The sequence below is a fragment of the Lepisma saccharinum genome, chromosome 4 (genome assembly GCF_977018435.1).
Source record: "Lepisma saccharinum chromosome 4, izLepSacc3.1, whole genome shotgun sequence".
Lineage (NCBI taxonomy): Eukaryota > Metazoa > Arthropoda > Insecta > Zygentoma > Lepismatidae > Lepisma > Lepisma saccharinum.
The window spans coordinates 75,449,333-75,468,579 of NC_139232.1; the positions used below are offsets into that span (position 1 = coordinate 75,449,333).

General features: G+C 36.3%; 1 protein-coding gene across 1 annotated transcript in view; it reads right to left on the reverse strand.

Moving 5' to 3' along the window:
• kl-2 (dynein heavy chain 2, axonemal kl-2) overlaps positions 1–17,619 on the reverse strand; it is a 373,042-nt gene extending 355,423 nt beyond the window's left edge. The window contains exon 1 of the mRNA XM_083120771.1: positions 17,402–17,619. Within this exon, the coding sequence (XP_082976897.1) occupies positions 17,402–17,563 (162 nt within the window). The 5' untranslated portion in view covers positions 17,564–17,619. The remainder of the gene's footprint in view (positions 1–17,401) is intronic.
• Between the last annotated feature and the right edge of the window lie 1,628 nt (positions 17,620–19,247).

A 19,247-nucleotide genomic window follows, 5' to 3' on the forward strand; every position in this document is an offset into this window, starting at 1 on the left:
AATATTGTGGCAATCATAAACCTGTTCATATGGTGATGCCCAATCCAAGAGAAAATGCAAAATTCAAAAAGTTTGAAGCCTTGTTGGAACACCCAGTATATATTGCCTGTGATTTTGAATCAATCCTCAAATCTCTTGCATCCTGCAATCCAGATCCTGAAGAATCTTCAATTACACCATACCAGTTACATGAACCTTCCAGCTTTTGTTATGTGGTTGTACAGGATGGTGTTGTTAGTAAAGAATGTTCATACATGGGGCCAGATGCCATCAAAATATTTGCACATAAGATAGAAAATGAGTGCCGTGACATAGCATCTAATATTTTATTAAAATCAAAACCCATGTTGCCTTTAACAGAGAAACAGATTGAGGATTTCAACAATGCAGAAAAATGCCCGGTATGTGATTCTGAATTTTCAGATACAAATATCAAAGTGAAACACCATTCTCATACAGATGGTAAATTCTTAATGGCCCTGTGTAATAGCTGTAATATTAAGATCAAGAGACCAAGATTTGTCCCCATATTTTGCCATGGAGCATCCAATTATGATTTCCATCATTTGATCAGGTACGAGGGGTTTGAGAAGCAGAATTTAAATATTTTAGCAGAAAATGATGAAAAATATATATCTATTAGCAAAACAATTAAAGTTAATGGAGTTCCTATTCACATGAGATTTCTTGATTCTTACAGAATTTTATCTGCTAGCCTGGCTACACTGGCCACTCAATTATCTGATGATCAATTCAAAATCACACGTGCATTGTTTCCAAATCAGGACCTGGAATTAATTAGGCGGAAGGGTGTATATCCATATGACTATGTTACAGATTTTTCTAAATTTGATGAGTGCTCCCTGCCACCACAAGAAGAGTTTTACAGCAAAATCAGAGGATCTGGAATCACTGATGAAGATTATCACCATGCCCAATTGATGTGGAACAATTTAAAATGCCAGACATTTGGTGATTATCACATGGCATATTTGAAACTTGATGTGACCCTCTTAGCTGATATAATGCAGGCATTCAGAAAATCTTCTATGCAAAATTATGGACTGGATCCAGTGTATTTTTACAGTGCCCCGGGCCTAGCATGGGCTGCAATGTTTTTAAACACCAAAAAGCAATTGGATCTGATCCCAGATCAAAATATGTATCTGTTTATGGAGCAAGGTATAAGAGGAGGCATGGTGCAATGCCCTCAGAGATATGCCAGAGCAAATAACAAATATATTCATGGTTATGATCCAGCACGGCCATCAAATTATATGGTGTATGTAGATGCCAACAGCCTCTATGGTCATGCCATGATGCAAAAACTGCCATATGCAGGGCTTGAATGGGTCGAAGATTTCAATATTGAGGATCTTCAGAACTATGATGACCGTGAATATGGCCTAATCTTAGAGGTTGATCTGATAATTCAAAAAAAATTCCACAAAAAATTTTCTAATCTGCCCCCAATTCCCGAGGTTCAGTGCTCACCTGGCTCTAAACAGAAGAAGCTCATGATGACACTGGAGGCAAAAAAGGGCTATGTCATATATTACAAGAACCTCCAGTTCCTGATGAAACATGGTGTTCAAGTGACCAAAGTTAGAAAAGTTTTGAGGTTTAGGCACTCAAAATGGTTGAAACCATACATTGATACAAATACAGAGCTTCGAACATCTGCAAACAGCCAATTTGATAAATCTTTGTTTAAATTGATGGTCAATTCTGTATATGGCAAAACAATTGAAAATGTCAGAAAACATACCGATGTTAAAATAATTACTGACCCCAGCCTGAGCAAAAAATTGGTTGCAAAGCCTAATTTCAATTACAGAAGAATTTATGATGAAAATATGGCACTTTTCAACATGAAAAAAACAAAGATTAAGTTTGATAAACCTATTTATGTAGGGGCTGTGATATTGGAATTGTCCAAATTACATATGTTAATATTGTATTATGATGTGTTCAAACCTTTTTATGGTGATAGAGTAAAACTGATATACATGGACACGGATAGTTTTATTCTTGATATTAAAACAGAAAATGTTTATCAAGATATGGCACAGCCTGAATTGTTTCAATACTTTGATACCAGTGAACATAAAGAGATTCAACAACACCACAACAAAAAAGTGCCTGGCAAGTTAAAAGATGAGACACTTGGTGATGTTATTGTGGAATTTGCTGGGTTAAGTGCCAAGATGTACAGTTTTAAAACATGTAGTGCTGTTGTCAAAAAGGCCAAGGGCATTGGCAGAGTAACTGTTGAAAAAGAGCTCCAATTTGAAGATTATAAAAATTGCATCAAATCCCAGAATTTAATCAAAACATCAGAATCCAGAATCCAGAGTGTGGATCACTTATTGACTTCAAATGTTGTAAGAAAAGTGGCTCTGGACCCACATGATGATAAGAGATGCATTTTGTCATGTGGCATACATACTTTACCATGGGGTCATTGTGATTTGAAAAATGGGAATCAATGCACAAGCACAGAGCATGATTTGAAATAAATAAACATGCCTATGAACTTATTTGGGTTCAAAAAACAAGATATTATGGATCTGCCAGCACCACAACCCTCTTCTGATATACAGTCTAAACTGAGTGGCTTGTTAATTATTCATCTGAACAGCATATTTACAGATGTTGATGATGAAACAGGCAAAATATTGTACATATTTAACAATAATTTAAATCATTACCAATTACCTGTAGGTGGGCAATTGCAATTTATTACAACCCCTGAGGGTGATGTTAAAATTTCAGTAGGGAGAAATATTTACAGAATTAAGCACTCAAACATGGTTTCTGGCACTGTTTATACTGTTTCTGCTGGTGACTGCTTATATATTGAGGTCCCTGGATCTTATGACAAGCTTATACCCTTTTTTATAGAATTAAGAATCAGATACTCTATAATAAATAACTACTAAACAAAATGCCTAATGATATTTTTGGCCACACAAGACATGAAGATCACAGTGATGAGATTCTGATGCTTGACGTCAGAGTCAAGAAATTAAGAAGTGATTTACAAGCTTTACAAACCACACTCAATGCCAGTCTTCAATTAGAAATTACAAATTTGCAATCACAATGCATGGACCCTCTTCTTAAAATTGATTCTGAACTCAAATTGTTGCTTCAGAAATATACTGACCTGGCCACATTAGATAATTTTCAAAGTTTAGAAGAAGCTGTAGCAGCTCTTCAAGCCAAATTTAAGACCCAGGCTAACAACTCTGAGCAATTGAAACAGCAATTGGAAGAGCAGATAAATAATGTCCAGGCGCAGCTCCAAACAATTGTCAAAAGCATAAAATCACAAGAAGATTTTGATCTAGTGATTTCCACTCTAAAAGAACAGATTCAGTCACTCCAAATACCTAATCTGGACCCTCTGAACAATGCCATAGCCGAGGTTAAAGAAAAAATTGAGACACTTGAAAATTTTATGAACAATTTGCCATCTTCTGATGCTTTGAATGCAATAACTCGGAGTGTAGCCAATATTAAGCTGCAACTTGAAACATATGAATATTTTGGAAAAATTCAAAGTTCCATAACCCATCTTGAAGGTACAATAGCAGCAGTGCAAAGTGATTTGGCAAATGTACTTGAATCCAGATTGCCTGGGATTGTAGATACCCTTGTTAGTGTCCAGCAACAAATCACAAAGCTTGAAAACCTCAACACTGAATCTGAACTGTCTCATTTTCATCACTTGATAGATGATATCCAAACAAAACTTGAAATTTTACAACAATCCACACCCTCTCAGGCAGATATAGCCCTGCTCCAAAATGCTATGCAAAATGTGGCCGATGCTTCTGAATTAAACACTGTGAAATTGGCACTTGAATCTTTGCAAAATACAGTGTCAAATCTTCCTACATCACAGGAACTTAAAAATATTAAGAGAGCAGTGAATAGGATATTGAAATCAGAAGATATCAAGAATATCCAGGCAGAGATCAAACATCTCACACAGACAGTGGCCACTCTACCAACAAATCAACATATTAATGAATTGCATGCCCTGTTTGAGGATATCAGAAGGCAGGTCCATGATCTTACAGCCCAAAATTCAAAATTGGCAATTGTTGAAAATTTGCAACAAATTGTAGCTAATATCAAGCAACAGCTAGGAACCATGGAATCCAATCAAGCAAATGCTCTGTCTGTTTTTGCCACCCAGCTACAAGAAATTGTGCAACAATACAAAAAACTTGCTGTGGACATAAGAATAAAGCCTGGGCACGATGAGATTGTTAGGACCATCAATGAGCACCTTGAATCTGTAACAAGCAGATTGCTCACAGCAGAAAAGGAAATAACAGGCATAATCGAGAATCCAAAACATTCAGTAATTCTTGAATTGTACAGCATCCCCAACAAAGAATATGATTCTCCATTTACACCAGGTGGCAAAATATATATGCTGTCCCCTGCACAATTTTATTACCAATTTTTTGTTGGGGGCACATTGAGACCAATCAAGATCAAATATTGGCTTCAACCACAGGCACACCACTACCCCACCTTATCAATAACAAATGCTGATAACAAAGTGAAAATCACCAGTGTAGAATTGGAGGATTTTACAGATCCCAATACATTAGAAACAGCCTATACTGAAGATGATGGCTCTTTGGAATTTAAAATACAAATTGGAGACAAATTATATTTAGAAAATCCTGCAGTCTCAGCTGCTGAACACCCTATAGTTGCAATATTCTTGTTTACATATTATGTCTAGACAAATTATTGTTGATGAATTACACAGAAAGGCCAGACATAATTTTAAGAGACTCCCAGTAGTTACAAAGGGCATAGATGATTTATGGCAGAGCGACTTGATTGAAATGTCAAGTGGACAGTTGAAAAACTTAGACAAAATCAACAAGGGCTACAAGTATCTACTCACTGTAATAGACACATTTTCAAAATTTGCCTGGGCTGTGCCACTCAAATCCAAGACAGGAAAATGTGTTACAGAAGCCCTCAGGACAATCATCAATCAGAGTGGAAGATCCCCGCGCTATTTGCAAACAGATAATGGCAAAGAATTTTATAATTCAGTGTTTCAACAATTTATTAAAAGCCAGGCAATAAAACATTATTCGAGTTACAGTGACCTCAAGGCCTCAATTGTAGAGAGATTCAACAGAACCTTAAAAAATCTTATGTATAAACAATTTACCCTCCAAGGTAATTATAAATGGATTAATATTCTTCCAGAACTTCTACATAAATATAACAACTCGGTCCATTCTACAATCAACATGAAACCCTCTGAAGTAACTTCATCTGATGAGCAAAAATTGATCAGCACTGTTTATTATCCTAAATACCAGCCAACAACAAAAAAAACCAAATACAAGATTGGTGATCAAGTAAGAATCAGCAAATATAAGCACTTATTCAAGAGAGGCTTTACAAGAAACTGGAGCACTGAATTATTTACAGTGGTTCAAGTTAAACCTGGGACCCTTAACACATATATAATAAAGGATCACCGAGGAGAAATTCTCAAAGGCAGGTTCTATGAACAAGAGCTCAGCAAAACTAAACAGCCTGACACTTATCTCATAGAAAAAATTATCCGCAGAAAAGGCAACAAGTTACTTGTCAAATGGCTAGGACTTCCAGAACACAGCTGGATCGATGCAAACAAAATAATAATATGAGCACCTGGGATGTTATAAAGAGGCTGCCAGAACCTGAACAACAGAATAAGAGAAATGGCAAATTGCTACCTGATAATATTAGGTGTCTTATTGTTGGGCCATCTGCTTGTGGTAAAACTACACTAATGGTTGATAATTTTTTATTGGCACCCAACTGGTTAGACTGGAAAAACAGGCACTTGTATATTTTTTCTAAGAGCTTGGAACAATTAAAATATCAGCAGCTGATGAAGCTATATGATGGATTGGATATTGCCACTTTTGAACCAGATGTTAAGCCACTTCATGACTGTCTCGATAATTCTGTTGTTGTGTTTGATGACATTATACTGGATAATCAAAACAAGGTTAGGAATTTCTTTACGCAGGGCCGGCACAAAAACATTGATTGCTTCTACCTGGCACAGACTTTTTCAAAAATACCCAAGCAGCTGATCCGAGACAATAGCAATTTTATATGTGTGTTTCATCAAGACCATACCAACCTCAAACACATACATGATGAATATGTAGGTGGGGACTTGAGCTACAATGATTTTTCTAAGTTTTGCAGCAAGTGCTGGAACCAGGACAGTTATGGGTTTGTCACAATTGATATGACAAGAACACCCAATAGTGGCAAATACAGAAATAAAATCAACAATTTTCTAGACATTGAAACATAAATAAATAACCATGAAAAGGCCAATCATTGATGATCTTAAATTAAGAGATTATCTTGTAAAAAGATTTAAGGGATGGAAATCAGAGAACCGTGGAATTTATGAAAAACACAAACAAACAGAACAGCCTGTAATTGATGCTATTAATAATTTAGGTAAGAATATCAAAACTGTTACAGAGCAAAATCAAAATTTGCTCACAGAGCTTGTACCTGTAGCTGCAAGGAACATATTAGATTATCCATTGACCCCACTTTCCAGTATTCATACACCTAGTCCTATTGCTCCTAGAAGAATTGAAGCTACTCAGGATCCTATTGAATTGGGTCTTCTTGCTCAAAAATATTTAACCACATCTAAAGACAATAAAGATGAGGTGTTTGGCTTATATGCTGACACAGAGCTTGATGGCAGCATCATACATAGAATTGGCAATTTCAGAGTAACATTTATGGGAGATGATATAATTGTATATTCAGAATCTCGTCTCGGAGAAAAAGGTGCTTTTGTTAAGTACACCGGCACACCTGGATTATGGGAATTGATGACCAGGAAAAGGCCTGGCAGCTATACAGATCAGGATTATGAGGATTACAAAGAAATATTAATAAAATCAGATGCTCTGTACCAGAACAATGATCCCACACAAAAAAGAGTCAAGTCGAGCAGTGGGGCAAAATACAATAATTTAATCAAGCCCATATGGTCACAGATCAAGACTGGCAGTGGAATCAAACAATACAACACTCTGCCTAAAGAATTTGTGTGGGTTGATGATGTCAGGAAACTTGTAGATAGGTTATTGGTGATAGCTGGGGAGGAAAATGCTGGCAACAACAATTTTTACAATGAAAAAGTTGGAATTATGGACATGATAAGCACCAAATTGTCTAATTTTATAGTGAATGACACTAAGGGGATTGGATATCTTATAAAAATTATTAATACTCTACCACCTAAATTTTGGAATATTTCTGAGGGTCGGGGCCTTGTTAATGACATTATAAACAAGCTGCCATTTGAACTACATATTCCAGGCTATCAATATTGTGGTCCCGGCACAAAATTGGACCATAGATTAAACAGAGGTGATCCTGGTGTTAATCCCTTAGATGCTGCTTGTAGAGACCATGATATTGCATACAACACACATTCTGATCTTGACAAGAGACATGTTGCAGACAAGAAATTAGAAGAGGCTGCATTTGGCAGATTTGTAAGCAAAGATGCTTCTTTAAGTGAAAAAATAGCAGCATTGGGAACCACCATAGCTATGAGCACCAAAAAAAAACTGGGGTGGGGGTTGTGAATATGTATATAATAAACCTACAATGAAGGCCAAGGGTGTTATGTATCAAATACCTTATGCAGGTCTCAAATCTCTTAAAACTATTGATAGTCTTTTGACCAAAAAGCAGCGCAAGAAAAAAAATTCTTGTATTGCAAAGGGGCATGGTATGAAATTGTTACTTAGCACCCCCCAATTAAAAAAATTACAGCAATCAAGAAAAAAATCACATGTAGGGGGATTTATATTTACCATCCCTGCCATCTTAGCTGCTCTCGGGGCTGTGGGGAGCTTGGCTGGGGGTTCAGCTGCCATAGCAAAAACAGTAATAGATGCCAAGAAAAATAGGGCAGAATTAGATGAATTGAAGCGCCATAACCTGGCAATGGAGAAACAAGGCAAAGGTGTTAAGAGAGCCATGAATAAGTTTAAAAAAAACAAGAGCCGCTTACAAACCAAGATATTGAAGCTTTAATCAAGCCATTGGGCATCAAACATTTTAGAGGTGTGTACATGTCTGATTCTTTGCCAGAACAACCACTCAACAAAGAGTGTGGCATTGTTAATTTGGATAAGTACAAAAATCAAGGCACTCACTGGATTTGTTATCTTAAATATGTAAAAAATGAGGCATTTGTGTTTGATTCATTTGGAGGTGTTCCACCTGAAAATTTAATAAAATATCTAAATTCAGCTAATCTTTATTACAATAATGCCCGTGTTCAAAACTTCAAAGATGTTAATTGCGGACATTTGTGTTTATCAGTTCTTAGATATATGTCTCAAATAAATAAACCATCAATTGAAGATTTTCAAAAAGCCTTGTGGTATCTGAAACATCATGGGGGTATTCCATCTTACCAGCCAAAATTCAATATTGAAACTCAAATTGCATGATGATATTGTATATCCCAAAACAATAGCTCTCAGGGCATTTTATGGCATGTACCTAATCCCTAATATTACACACCACAACAACACAATTGCAGTTGGGGATGAAAAAATTGTCATCACTCCAGGGCAGTATAATCTGTCCACTCTAAATGCTCAATTACCCAGAGGTATAGTGTTAAGTCAAAATTCTGTCACTCACAGAGTAGAGATTGTATCTGCTACAGAAACAGTGGATCTGGGTACTATAGGAGAGCTGTTAGGATTTGAGAACAACACAAAACTTGAACCAGGCATCAAACACACTGCTATGAATATACCCAAATTCTTAGCCATAGAAACTCTGAATATTCACTGCAATGTGGCTGAGGGTATGATCACCAAATCAAATGGCATAGGCACTCACAAACAAACTGGGATCATTGCAACATTCAAACCTAACTCTGAATTCATGGAGCCCATCATCTACAATCCATCCCCAACATTATATTTTCCTGTGTGTCATAATAGAATAGATTATATTGAATTGATGGTCACTAATGAAAAAGAAGAATTAGTTGATTTTGCTGGAGCCACAACAACTGCAATCATAGAAATTAACATTTAAATAAAAATACATACAAGAAGAAAATGGAAAATATTGAGAGTTATGAGCTACAATCATTCCCTCCAAACAGGAGGACATTTGCAAATTTAAATCAACCCAACACAGAAATTGAGGTTGATCTTGATGTAGGGGATGGATTTATACACCCCCACAGAGCAGATTTATACATCAAATTTGATGTTGTAAAACTCGATGGAACAGATTATCCGGCAAATTCAAATATAAGACTTGTAGATAATTTTGTGCCGCATCTATTCTCTGAAATTGAGATCAGAAAGCATGGCGTTGTTATAAACAGAGTGGATTATCCGGGCATTACCTCCACAGCTTTGGCCACATTAAAATTATCCAAAACCGAGGCTTCTTACTACAAAATCGGGGGATTTGAGGCTGGTGATAAGATATTATCTAAGAACCACACTGTGCTGTTCCCTATGCGCCTATTGCCAGGATTCTTCTCAGATTACAAAGATATTATGTGGAAGGGGGGTTTAAGAATTACATTTAGAAGAGCTGCAAATGATAATAATGCCTTGATGAGGTACAGTGCAATAAACCCTGCAGGGGAAGCTCTGCCTAATACCCTGCCAGATGCAGGCAAATGCATTATTCAGACTATGGAGTTAAGAATCCCTGTTGTTGAGTATGAGGCCAGTTATGCTCTTAAATACAAAGCAGATATAATAAAAAATCCACAGATTCCTCTGCAATTTTATACATATCAATGTGTACAGAAGCCCGCATCTGGTACATATTATGAATTTGATGCCACAAATTCATTCTCCAGTATTCAATATGACATGCCTGATTTTGTGGTGGTATTGTTTCAGACTGGGAGACACAACAATCAGGAAAAAAATTCAAGTAAATTTGATAGCTGCAACATCAAGAACATATATCTTAAAAATGGCAGAAATGAGGTATTTCCTAGAGAGAATTATAATTTAGACATGTCCAAGAATGATTTCCTCAAATTATATGAGGCATTTACATCCTTCAAAAGGGTCACTACTGGCAATACTGACATGTATTACACACCAGATGAATTCAAAGCACAGAGACCCATGTTTGTAATCAATGCTTCAAAAAGAAAACAAGTTGTGGTGAATGACAGGACAAACATTAAAATTATCTGTGAATTCCATGAGGCTTTACCTGATGACACCATATGTAGTGTTATTCTCATAGGTGAAAAATCATATGTTTATGATGTAAGAAATGAGAGAGTCACGGAGCAATTCTAGAAGAATTGCATTGTTTTAATATTAGATTGAACCTGGGGTCCAATTAAACTTAAACTGGAAATAAATATGTGTGTGTATGTGTGTATGTATGTGTATCTTGGCCTAGTTTTAAGTGTGGCCAAAAAAAATATCAAGAGGGGCATATTTTTAACAAATTTATGGACAACAATCTCACAGAAGTGCCTTTTATAAGTATAGCCTCATCAATCTGAGGGGGGTCATACTTTCCCGAGAAATTCCCGAGGGCATTTTTACAAAAATCTTGGATTAGAGGGGGTTCCACACTTGAGCAAAAAGCTCATATGCTCATGTTGAGCTTGTTTTAAGTGTAAGCAAATCTGTTTGAGGAGGGTTCATACTTTCTCGGGTTTATAATACCACCAATACAACTACTGGTTGTAAATGATAGTATCTTCTCTCAGGTTTGCCGTCGAAACTTCAAGTTTGTTTTCTTTTGCTCAGGATAGTGTAAGCTTTCATTTAAATAAGGTTTCAGATTAGTGTATCAATAATCATGTATTTTATGTATAGTTTCATGTATTTTTTTTTTAGAAAATAAATGACTAACTTCAACAGCAAATTTCGTGCAATGCCCCCCCCCCTTCAATTTCCCCCAAATTTTATTTCCATGTAGCTCAGAGTGTGTACTAATGCTTGTTGGAAAAATTGGGATGGGCAGTTCAGAGACAGGGTGATAAAAAAAATTTGCATTAAAAGTGAATCTTATTAAAAATGTGTATGTATTTAGCACAAAGTTTGAAGTACAATATGTTTTGAGGTATAATATTCAAAATTTCTGTTCACTATATGTGAAGGTAAGCATAGACGTAACCTGGTGGGGGCAATGGGAAGCATTTGTCCTCTCCAAAATTTGTAGATTAATTAAAAAAACAAAAAGTTGTCATTTTTGTAATCAGCATCGGAAATTCTATAAGTATACCGAATTACATCAAAATCGGAGATGGTGGGTGACATTTTCACAAAATTCTGGATGGTTTGACATGGAATGACCCAAGCAAATAACGGAAGTGTACAATAATGATGTGATGAATGCATCATCTGTGAGAAAGTGGTGTGCCAAGTTTAATGCGGGAAGAGCAAGTTTGCACGACAGCAAATGTTCCTTTCGATCCACGCTTGTGACAGAGGCCTTAAAGAATGATGAAGCAATTCAGATTGACCAACGTTTCATGGTCGACATTCTGCATGAATCTTTTCTTGCAGTTTCAAAATCTCTTCTTCGTTACAGAACACCTTCAGTACAAGAAAATCTGTGCCAGATGGGTCAAACTCAAAGATGCCATCACTGCATGGTTGAATATATTGATGACAACCAAGTATAATGATGGCATCAACAAACTGGAAACATGCTATGATAAGTACTTGAATGGGTATTGCGAATATGTGGAAAAGTAGAGTAAGGTGTGTAGTTTCTGTACCATAAATGTTTTGCACACATTATTTGTCGTATGTGTTTTACACCAAAAGGTTCCCTTTTTTCTGGATGGCCCTCATAATATTTTATTATGTACAAATGTGTGCACATGTGTGTCATTTCTAAAGTTATTTTACTGAACCACAAGCCACCAATGACATTTGTACTTTTTCTGAGAATAATTATTTTTGTCAACGATAAAGTGTAAAAGCAGCTCATAAATAACATTTCTAGTTATGACCATTATTTCACAAAAAAGTCTTTATGCAAAAATATACTTAAAAGGTAACATTTTCATATTTTTAAAAATCAACACATGCTGAACAATTGCGAGATTTATTCTGTCTGAACATCACCAGTTAGTAATTGCTGTAATGAAAATTATTAGGCTTTAAGTCTCAATTGTTTTGGTCAAAACTACTTTCAACTTAATTCCCATACACTGATAAGTGAGACAAATAATTTCTTACAGTCAAAAAAATTCAAAAAACTTTTTATAAATTTAAAGGACTCTTGAATAACATAAAATGAATTTGCTGAATTCAGAATTGATAAGGATTTACAAATTTTGGTGAAAAATATAACAAAGTTGGCCAAGACAGATTTGCATTTGTTTCACTATAAAAACAAAAATTAAAAAGTGTGATGAACCCACGTTAAAATCATTTAGTCCTGAACTAATCATTGTACACATGCATTTTTAACATGGTTAGATTTCTATTTATGTCTGTATACATACAATACTAATCACCATAGTGATTACACATGCATGTATTGTGAAGAATTAATTTTCTCTTCCATACATTATAATTCATAATTGTGAGCAGCTATTTGTTTACTGCCCTCTTGGTAGTGGCCTGCACTGTTATCTTTGTGGGATTGAAGGATTTTTTTCTTTGAGACCTATTACCTCATAATGAGCTATTGTGTTGAAGATTTCGGATCCCCAAATGTTTTCATAGTTTGGTTATGCACGTCAGGTTTAGGGATTGAACCAGTAAAATAATGTCCAGAAATGCTTTCAACAGCTGATCATGTAGTATCTACTCTGAAGTACAAAACTCCACAAGAGCCTGATATACTAAGGATACATTAAATGAAGAATGTGTTTTCTGGGAAGCGAGGATGTTTGCATAAGCTTTTTTTATATAATATTCTCTCCGATAAATAGTACTTTGTGAAACTCTAAACTGAGGTAATTATTTTCTCGAATATTCAAATTTATTTCCACAATCATATCCAGCATTCTACGCGATTTTGCATGATTTATGAAGATTGCGCTTCATATGAATATCTGCTGTTTTTAGCTCACAGATATGCATTATAACAGCAGGCCCGTAGCTAGAGGGGGGGCAGGGGGGCAACTGCCCCCCTGAGAGCCTGCTCTGCCCCCCCTGTGAAAAATACAGAACACATTCCTACCTGGAATTCTCTAATCTTTACAATTATATGATGTGTTACTCTAACAATTTTACAAAGACACTTATTGATTTTGTGATTTATTAGGGTGTATGGGATTCCGTATAATGTCGTATCAGATTTGGGGGAGAAAAATTCCCTTCCAGATTAGACTTCGGGAAATGATTTCACAATTTTCAGTATCTAGAATAGTTGTGACATTTTGAGTTGTCTTGTATTAAAGGTGCCTAATGTGTTTGGATGTTTTTCTTGGATGTGTTACTATGAAGTTTGAATTGCTTAAATTTTTGTTCCCCAAGTCTATATTTTGGTAATAGTGTGGTAGAGAGAGGGAGTGGATATTTGATTTTTGTTACTTTGTGTTGCTTTCCTGCCACTTCTAGCTAATCGCAACAATGAAGGATGATGTGAAATTGATGCAGACACACTCATAAACAGTGCCGCAACTACAGGGGGCAGGGGACATTTTCCCCTCCCCTTGACCTTGGACAGAAGTCCATTCTAGGGGTAGCAAACATTGAAGTAAAAAACAAGACTAGGAGAATCTAAGAATACAGAAGCAGAACAATTGGATACTCATGATGGAATTAGTTTTTACGTGTTCCTTGCATTTTTCTACCAGAAGGGGTACACAGGGGCAATTGCCAACGCCACTCGATTTCGAATTTTATACAAATAAAAATACATTTAGTATAATTTTCTTGCTAGCTTCGCTCGCATTTTGTGCTCTTCTTATAGTCCAAGTTCAGAGCCATAGCTATGGCGTGGTGCGAGTCAGCCCTGGGAGCTAAACGATCTATATGAAAAAAACGTTAAAGAGAATGCCATTGCGCCCCGTACAATTATTGCACCCTACTAAAACATTTTTCTATGGAACTTAATATGAAATATTAATGATGACACTGTAATCCAAGAAGTCATTGATCAATCAAGGGATTCCTGTTTGTTTGTCAGTTATAACACCATTAAGCCTTGTTTCCATGATATGAAAAACTCAATATGCTGACCACGGCAGAAATTTATTTATTTATTATTTTGTTTATCAGGTGTCAAAACATGTATTTCAACTATAATATAATACAATTCACACAATATTTAGCAAACTGGCAAACATTGTCTGTAGTGATGCAAGTCTCTCCCCTTTGTAAGAAATAGAGTCCATGGTGGACTAAGGGACCCATGTTTTAATGTTTTAGCAAGTACAAAAAAAAGTATTAGAAATTTTTACACAATTCGTCAAAGTGTAGGTAATATGTAACCATTATTATTTAATTAATTCGATTTCTCTTGCATAACACAACACAATGGTGTTGTTGGATTCTCGTTAGATTCCTTTGTGAAAATCTTGCATACTGGAAACTAGAGGGAATCATTATGAAGTATGATTTATAAAGGGCTCCCTTAATCAGTTCTGCAGAGAGGCCCAAAGTTGTTGGTGCATTCAGGGCCGGATTAAAGTGGATGCCATTGATGCTGCAGCATTAGGCCCATTCCTGAAATAGGTCCAGATGAAAACAAGACGAAAATTTTCCAAAAAGCTGAACATGTTGTTTTTTTTGTTGTTGTTGTTGTTGTTTTTTTCTATATTAACCTGAAAATAAATCTTAGAATGAAATTTGGTGCCCCAATTTCGGACGCCTAGACACAGCGTTACTTATTATACAGTTACTATCATTCTTTTCGCTGTGATGTAACTATAACGTTGTTGTGTTTATTGTTCACCGAAGATTTCAATCATCAGGCCCAATTTCATCTTAATCCGGCCCTGTGCATATTAATCGTCAATTAACATTATCGACCTGTAAATCTCAAGTACCTATTAGCCTACCTAGATATTTATGTTAAACTTCATATTCTTTGGCAATGTGGAAAGGTCAATATAGAAATATTGCTATTTGTTGTTGCTCGAACTCTTTTTTGTTCGTTGCAATTTCAAGATATCATCCCTTTTCTGTTACTTATCTCTTTTGGGGGAGGGGGCAAGTGCCTCTGTGTACCCTGTTATATCTGCCAATGTGACACAACGTATTAAAAATTTCCCCCCCCCCACACGCACACAAAGAATTCCTGGCTACGGGCCTGTATAACAGAGCAACTAGTGATTTTATGTGGTATTATTTCTGACATCATAATGTCGTTGCCAATCCTGGTATTCGAACTGCATATGTGGAGTTACTTGTTACGTGCTGTTTTTTCGGTAACAGTAGTATAAGCCGGAGACACATTAAACTCGTTTATTTTCAAATAAAAATCATTGCTCCTTACTTCATATGCATACCGGAACATTTTTCAAGCTGGGGATCACTTTTTTTTCATGAAAAAAGCGTTATTTTTAACATTTTAATCATTTATTGGTCGTTGCTAATTCGGCGGGCAAATCTTGACTCACGTTGTCTGTCGTCAGCTGATATGCAGTATCGTCAGTTGATGCGCAGTGTTTCCAAACTTATGAACTGATAAATGCCGCACAAACTATTCACAAAAGGTTTTTAAGCTAAAATTGAGGCTAGACTCTACTTTACGTCTGTATCTGCATGGTGATTGCTTCTTTGCGTTCACGGTGCGCGATCGTGGTGCGGCACCCGGCAGCTCTTCGGGTAAGTACCTTTTTCTTTTTACACTATCCATTCACGGGGTCGAGGTATGCCTACGAGGTTAGGTTAGGCCTGTTAGGTTAGGTTCCATTAGCACTCATTTCACCCCTAAATATGTGCTTCATAATCTAAAAAATTCCTCAGTACCTTCAATTACGCATATCCGGATAACATCGGTTTTTCTCGATTCACTCCTTCAAGAAATTTTTCCTCGCTTTGGGATTTACGTTGTTGAATTCCTTATAAAATAAGCTTTACGACGATATATGACACGTATTCCTTAGGAAAAGGACGTAAACTAGAGTCTTACCTTAAATTGAAAAAAAAAAATGCTTACACGTCATGTTGTAAAACTACCACGTGGTTGCTACACTGACAGGGGGGTTACATGATCAAACGCACGAAACATTTGATTCACGTAGTCGACGGTAATGGCAGCACGAGCTATCGTACAACGGAGATGCATGAATGACGAAAAATACCTTACTTACAGGCCAAATAAGTTGCACGATTCGAAAAAACAATTTCCCCGGCTTCAGAAAGTCCTCAAGAACGCAATTCCGTAAGTACTTTCTTGTCTTTTCTCCTGTAAATTTTAAGAAATCCGTCTCCGGCTTATACTATCGTTACCGTTTTTTTATGTTGTGTATAAAATGTAACTACTTTTGAATGTTAAAGAAGAAATGTATTTGAAAACAAATTGTATGTGATTATGTTGTTTCAGTGTATATAAAATACAGAAGTATCTTATTTAGGATTACCATGAGCATCAGTTGCTGAAAGTTGGTATGACATCAGCGACCTAGGTGTGGCTCCTTATCTTCTGGTGTTGTGCTTATAATACAGGTGAAGCTCGGAAGCATGCTCGCAAAAATGAAAGTGTCAGATTGTTCCAGTATTTTGCAAATCTACAAACTGGAGTGTTAAGTTTGATACCATTAGTAATTTTATGTTCTTGGTAGATTAGGAGAGAAAAATTACATTATTCTTCGAGGCTTTGTAAAACATATGCCATATTTAGTTCCTACAGATACATGGTGGGAAGTGAATATTTTCAAGGTATGGTAAAAGTTCGGTATATCGAAGAGGCATTACAATCGGATATTTTGTGTTTCGCATTGTTCGTACTTACCAATTGTGTATTGCGGAACATAGTTCAAGGTGCCATTATGCTTTTTACACGAAAACAAGCACAATTTTTCACATACAGAGTGATTTTTTTTATTCCTTTCTTCGCTTCCGTAACGCACGTTATGGCGGGCACATTTTGACTCACGTTGTGGGTATGCAGTGTTTTCAACCTTCTTCACCGAAAAAGAAATCAAAGAAAGGAATCAAAGAAATCACTCTGTATGTGAAAAATTGTGTTTGTTTTCGTGTAAAAAGCATAATGGCACCTTGAACTATGTTCCGTAATACACAATTGGTAAGTACGAACCATGCGAAACACAAAATATCCAATTTTAATGTGTTTCCGATATACTAAACTGTTACCAATAACCCTTTACCAAAGATATATTTGACCGATTATAAGAAATATAGACACAATGCAATCAATTTACCAGCAAAAGTTGCTTCTGCTCTTCTACTTCGGCTTCGGTGAGGTTGCCGAAACGGAAGTATTTCGGCTTATTGACATCTGGTGTTGCTTCTAAGATAGCAACATCTTTAGATGCCGAAATTGGCTCCAATGCCTCAACTTCTTCAGCTTCTAAATCTGCCATTACATGTATTCGCAATCACGAATTTACTTAAATACATTTCGTGCAGGCATTTTGCCCCGCAAATATTATAACCCGTTGTTATGGTGACGATTCCAGTGTTGCCATTTTGTGTTAATGAAATTCCCAATATCCGTTGGAAATTCCCTAAGCAAGGGGCATTTCCATATTTTTTTTTAAGGTAGTGTCTGCTGCCACGTTCTTTTTCTGCTGGAACCTCAAAAAATATGTGCGTGGCAGCAGACTCGGTCTTTTTTTTATCGTGATTTCATCATGCTATATATGTAATTACGTCTGTAACACAAACTGTGAAGTTGTAGCGATTACTTTCACAAAAATGTTTAAAGATTAGGTCCCTTAGCACACTTCTAATAATAAGCTTCAAATTTGCTCCTGCCACATAATTCGTCTGCTAAGAGGATGTTACAAATCTTAAGAACAGATTGAGACGAGAGACATGCAAGTTTATGATTAGTGAGAATTAATGTACAGGTAATTTAGAACCTTTTTCTTTAGAAAGCATTTAGCGATATTATTTTAATGCTAACAGAACCTAACCTAACTACGAAAGCATTTCGGTTTATTATTAGAAGAATGCTAAGGGACATAATCTTATTAAAACATTCTTGTGAAAGTAATCGCTACAACTTCACAGTATGCGTTACAGACGTAATAGCATACATAGAATGATGAAATCACGATAAGACAAAGACCGAGTCTGCTGCCACGCGCATCTTTTTTGAGGTTCCAGCACAAAAAGAAATTGGCAGCAGACACTACCTAATTTTTTACTTGGAAAGATAAATTGATCTGGAGAATCTATTATGGCACTGCAGGTTGTTTTCTGCTTTATAAACTGATCAGGCAGCAGGAAATATTTCACCCTGATTCTTCCAGAACGAGGATAGTAATTATATAATATTTAGTTTATTGAAATTTAGATGAATATGAATCCTAACCTACTTCAGCAGTGGGGGAAAAAAGGGGGCTATTACCCCCAACTTTTGTCCCTGCAGTAGAGGTGTGCGGGATCCCGAAAAGTCGGAACCGGGATCGGGAAGGGGGGGAATTCCCGTCCCGATCCCGACTTCGGAAAATGACGTACCGACTTTTCGGGATCCCAAGCAGTCGGGAAATACCGAATGGTCATTTTAAAAAGTCGTCAATTCTCGACGTTTTCTGCATTGTAAATGTTTGGTACTTATCGGAAATTGTTAGTTTTTGTACCAGAAGTGCAAAAACAAGCACTTAAGGTGGAAATTACGTGTAGAATTCGAGATTTGGAGAGCTTTGGGAAATTTCGAACATATCCCGTCCCGAAAATTTCTCGACTTTTTCGGGAAATTGAGAATTTTCCCCGTCCCGAATATCGGGATTTAAAGAATTTCCCGTCTCGACCCAAAAAATTATGTCCCGCACACCGCTACTCTGCAGTGTGGTAAAGCTTATCTCCAAAGGTAAATAAACTGTCCTTGCCGTCATTGTACTCATAAAAATGAGGTTGACTTTCTTTTGTTTAAAGCATGTTTTTTAAGTCATGTTTAAAACTATGTTTAAAACAAAAAAAACATGTTTTAAACAAATAAAACAGTTTGTTTTGTTCTTTTAAAAAAAAAACATAAATTTTGCCAACCCTGCAGGGCGATTCACGAAAATGACTACAAAATCGAGTCTACAACAAAGTAGT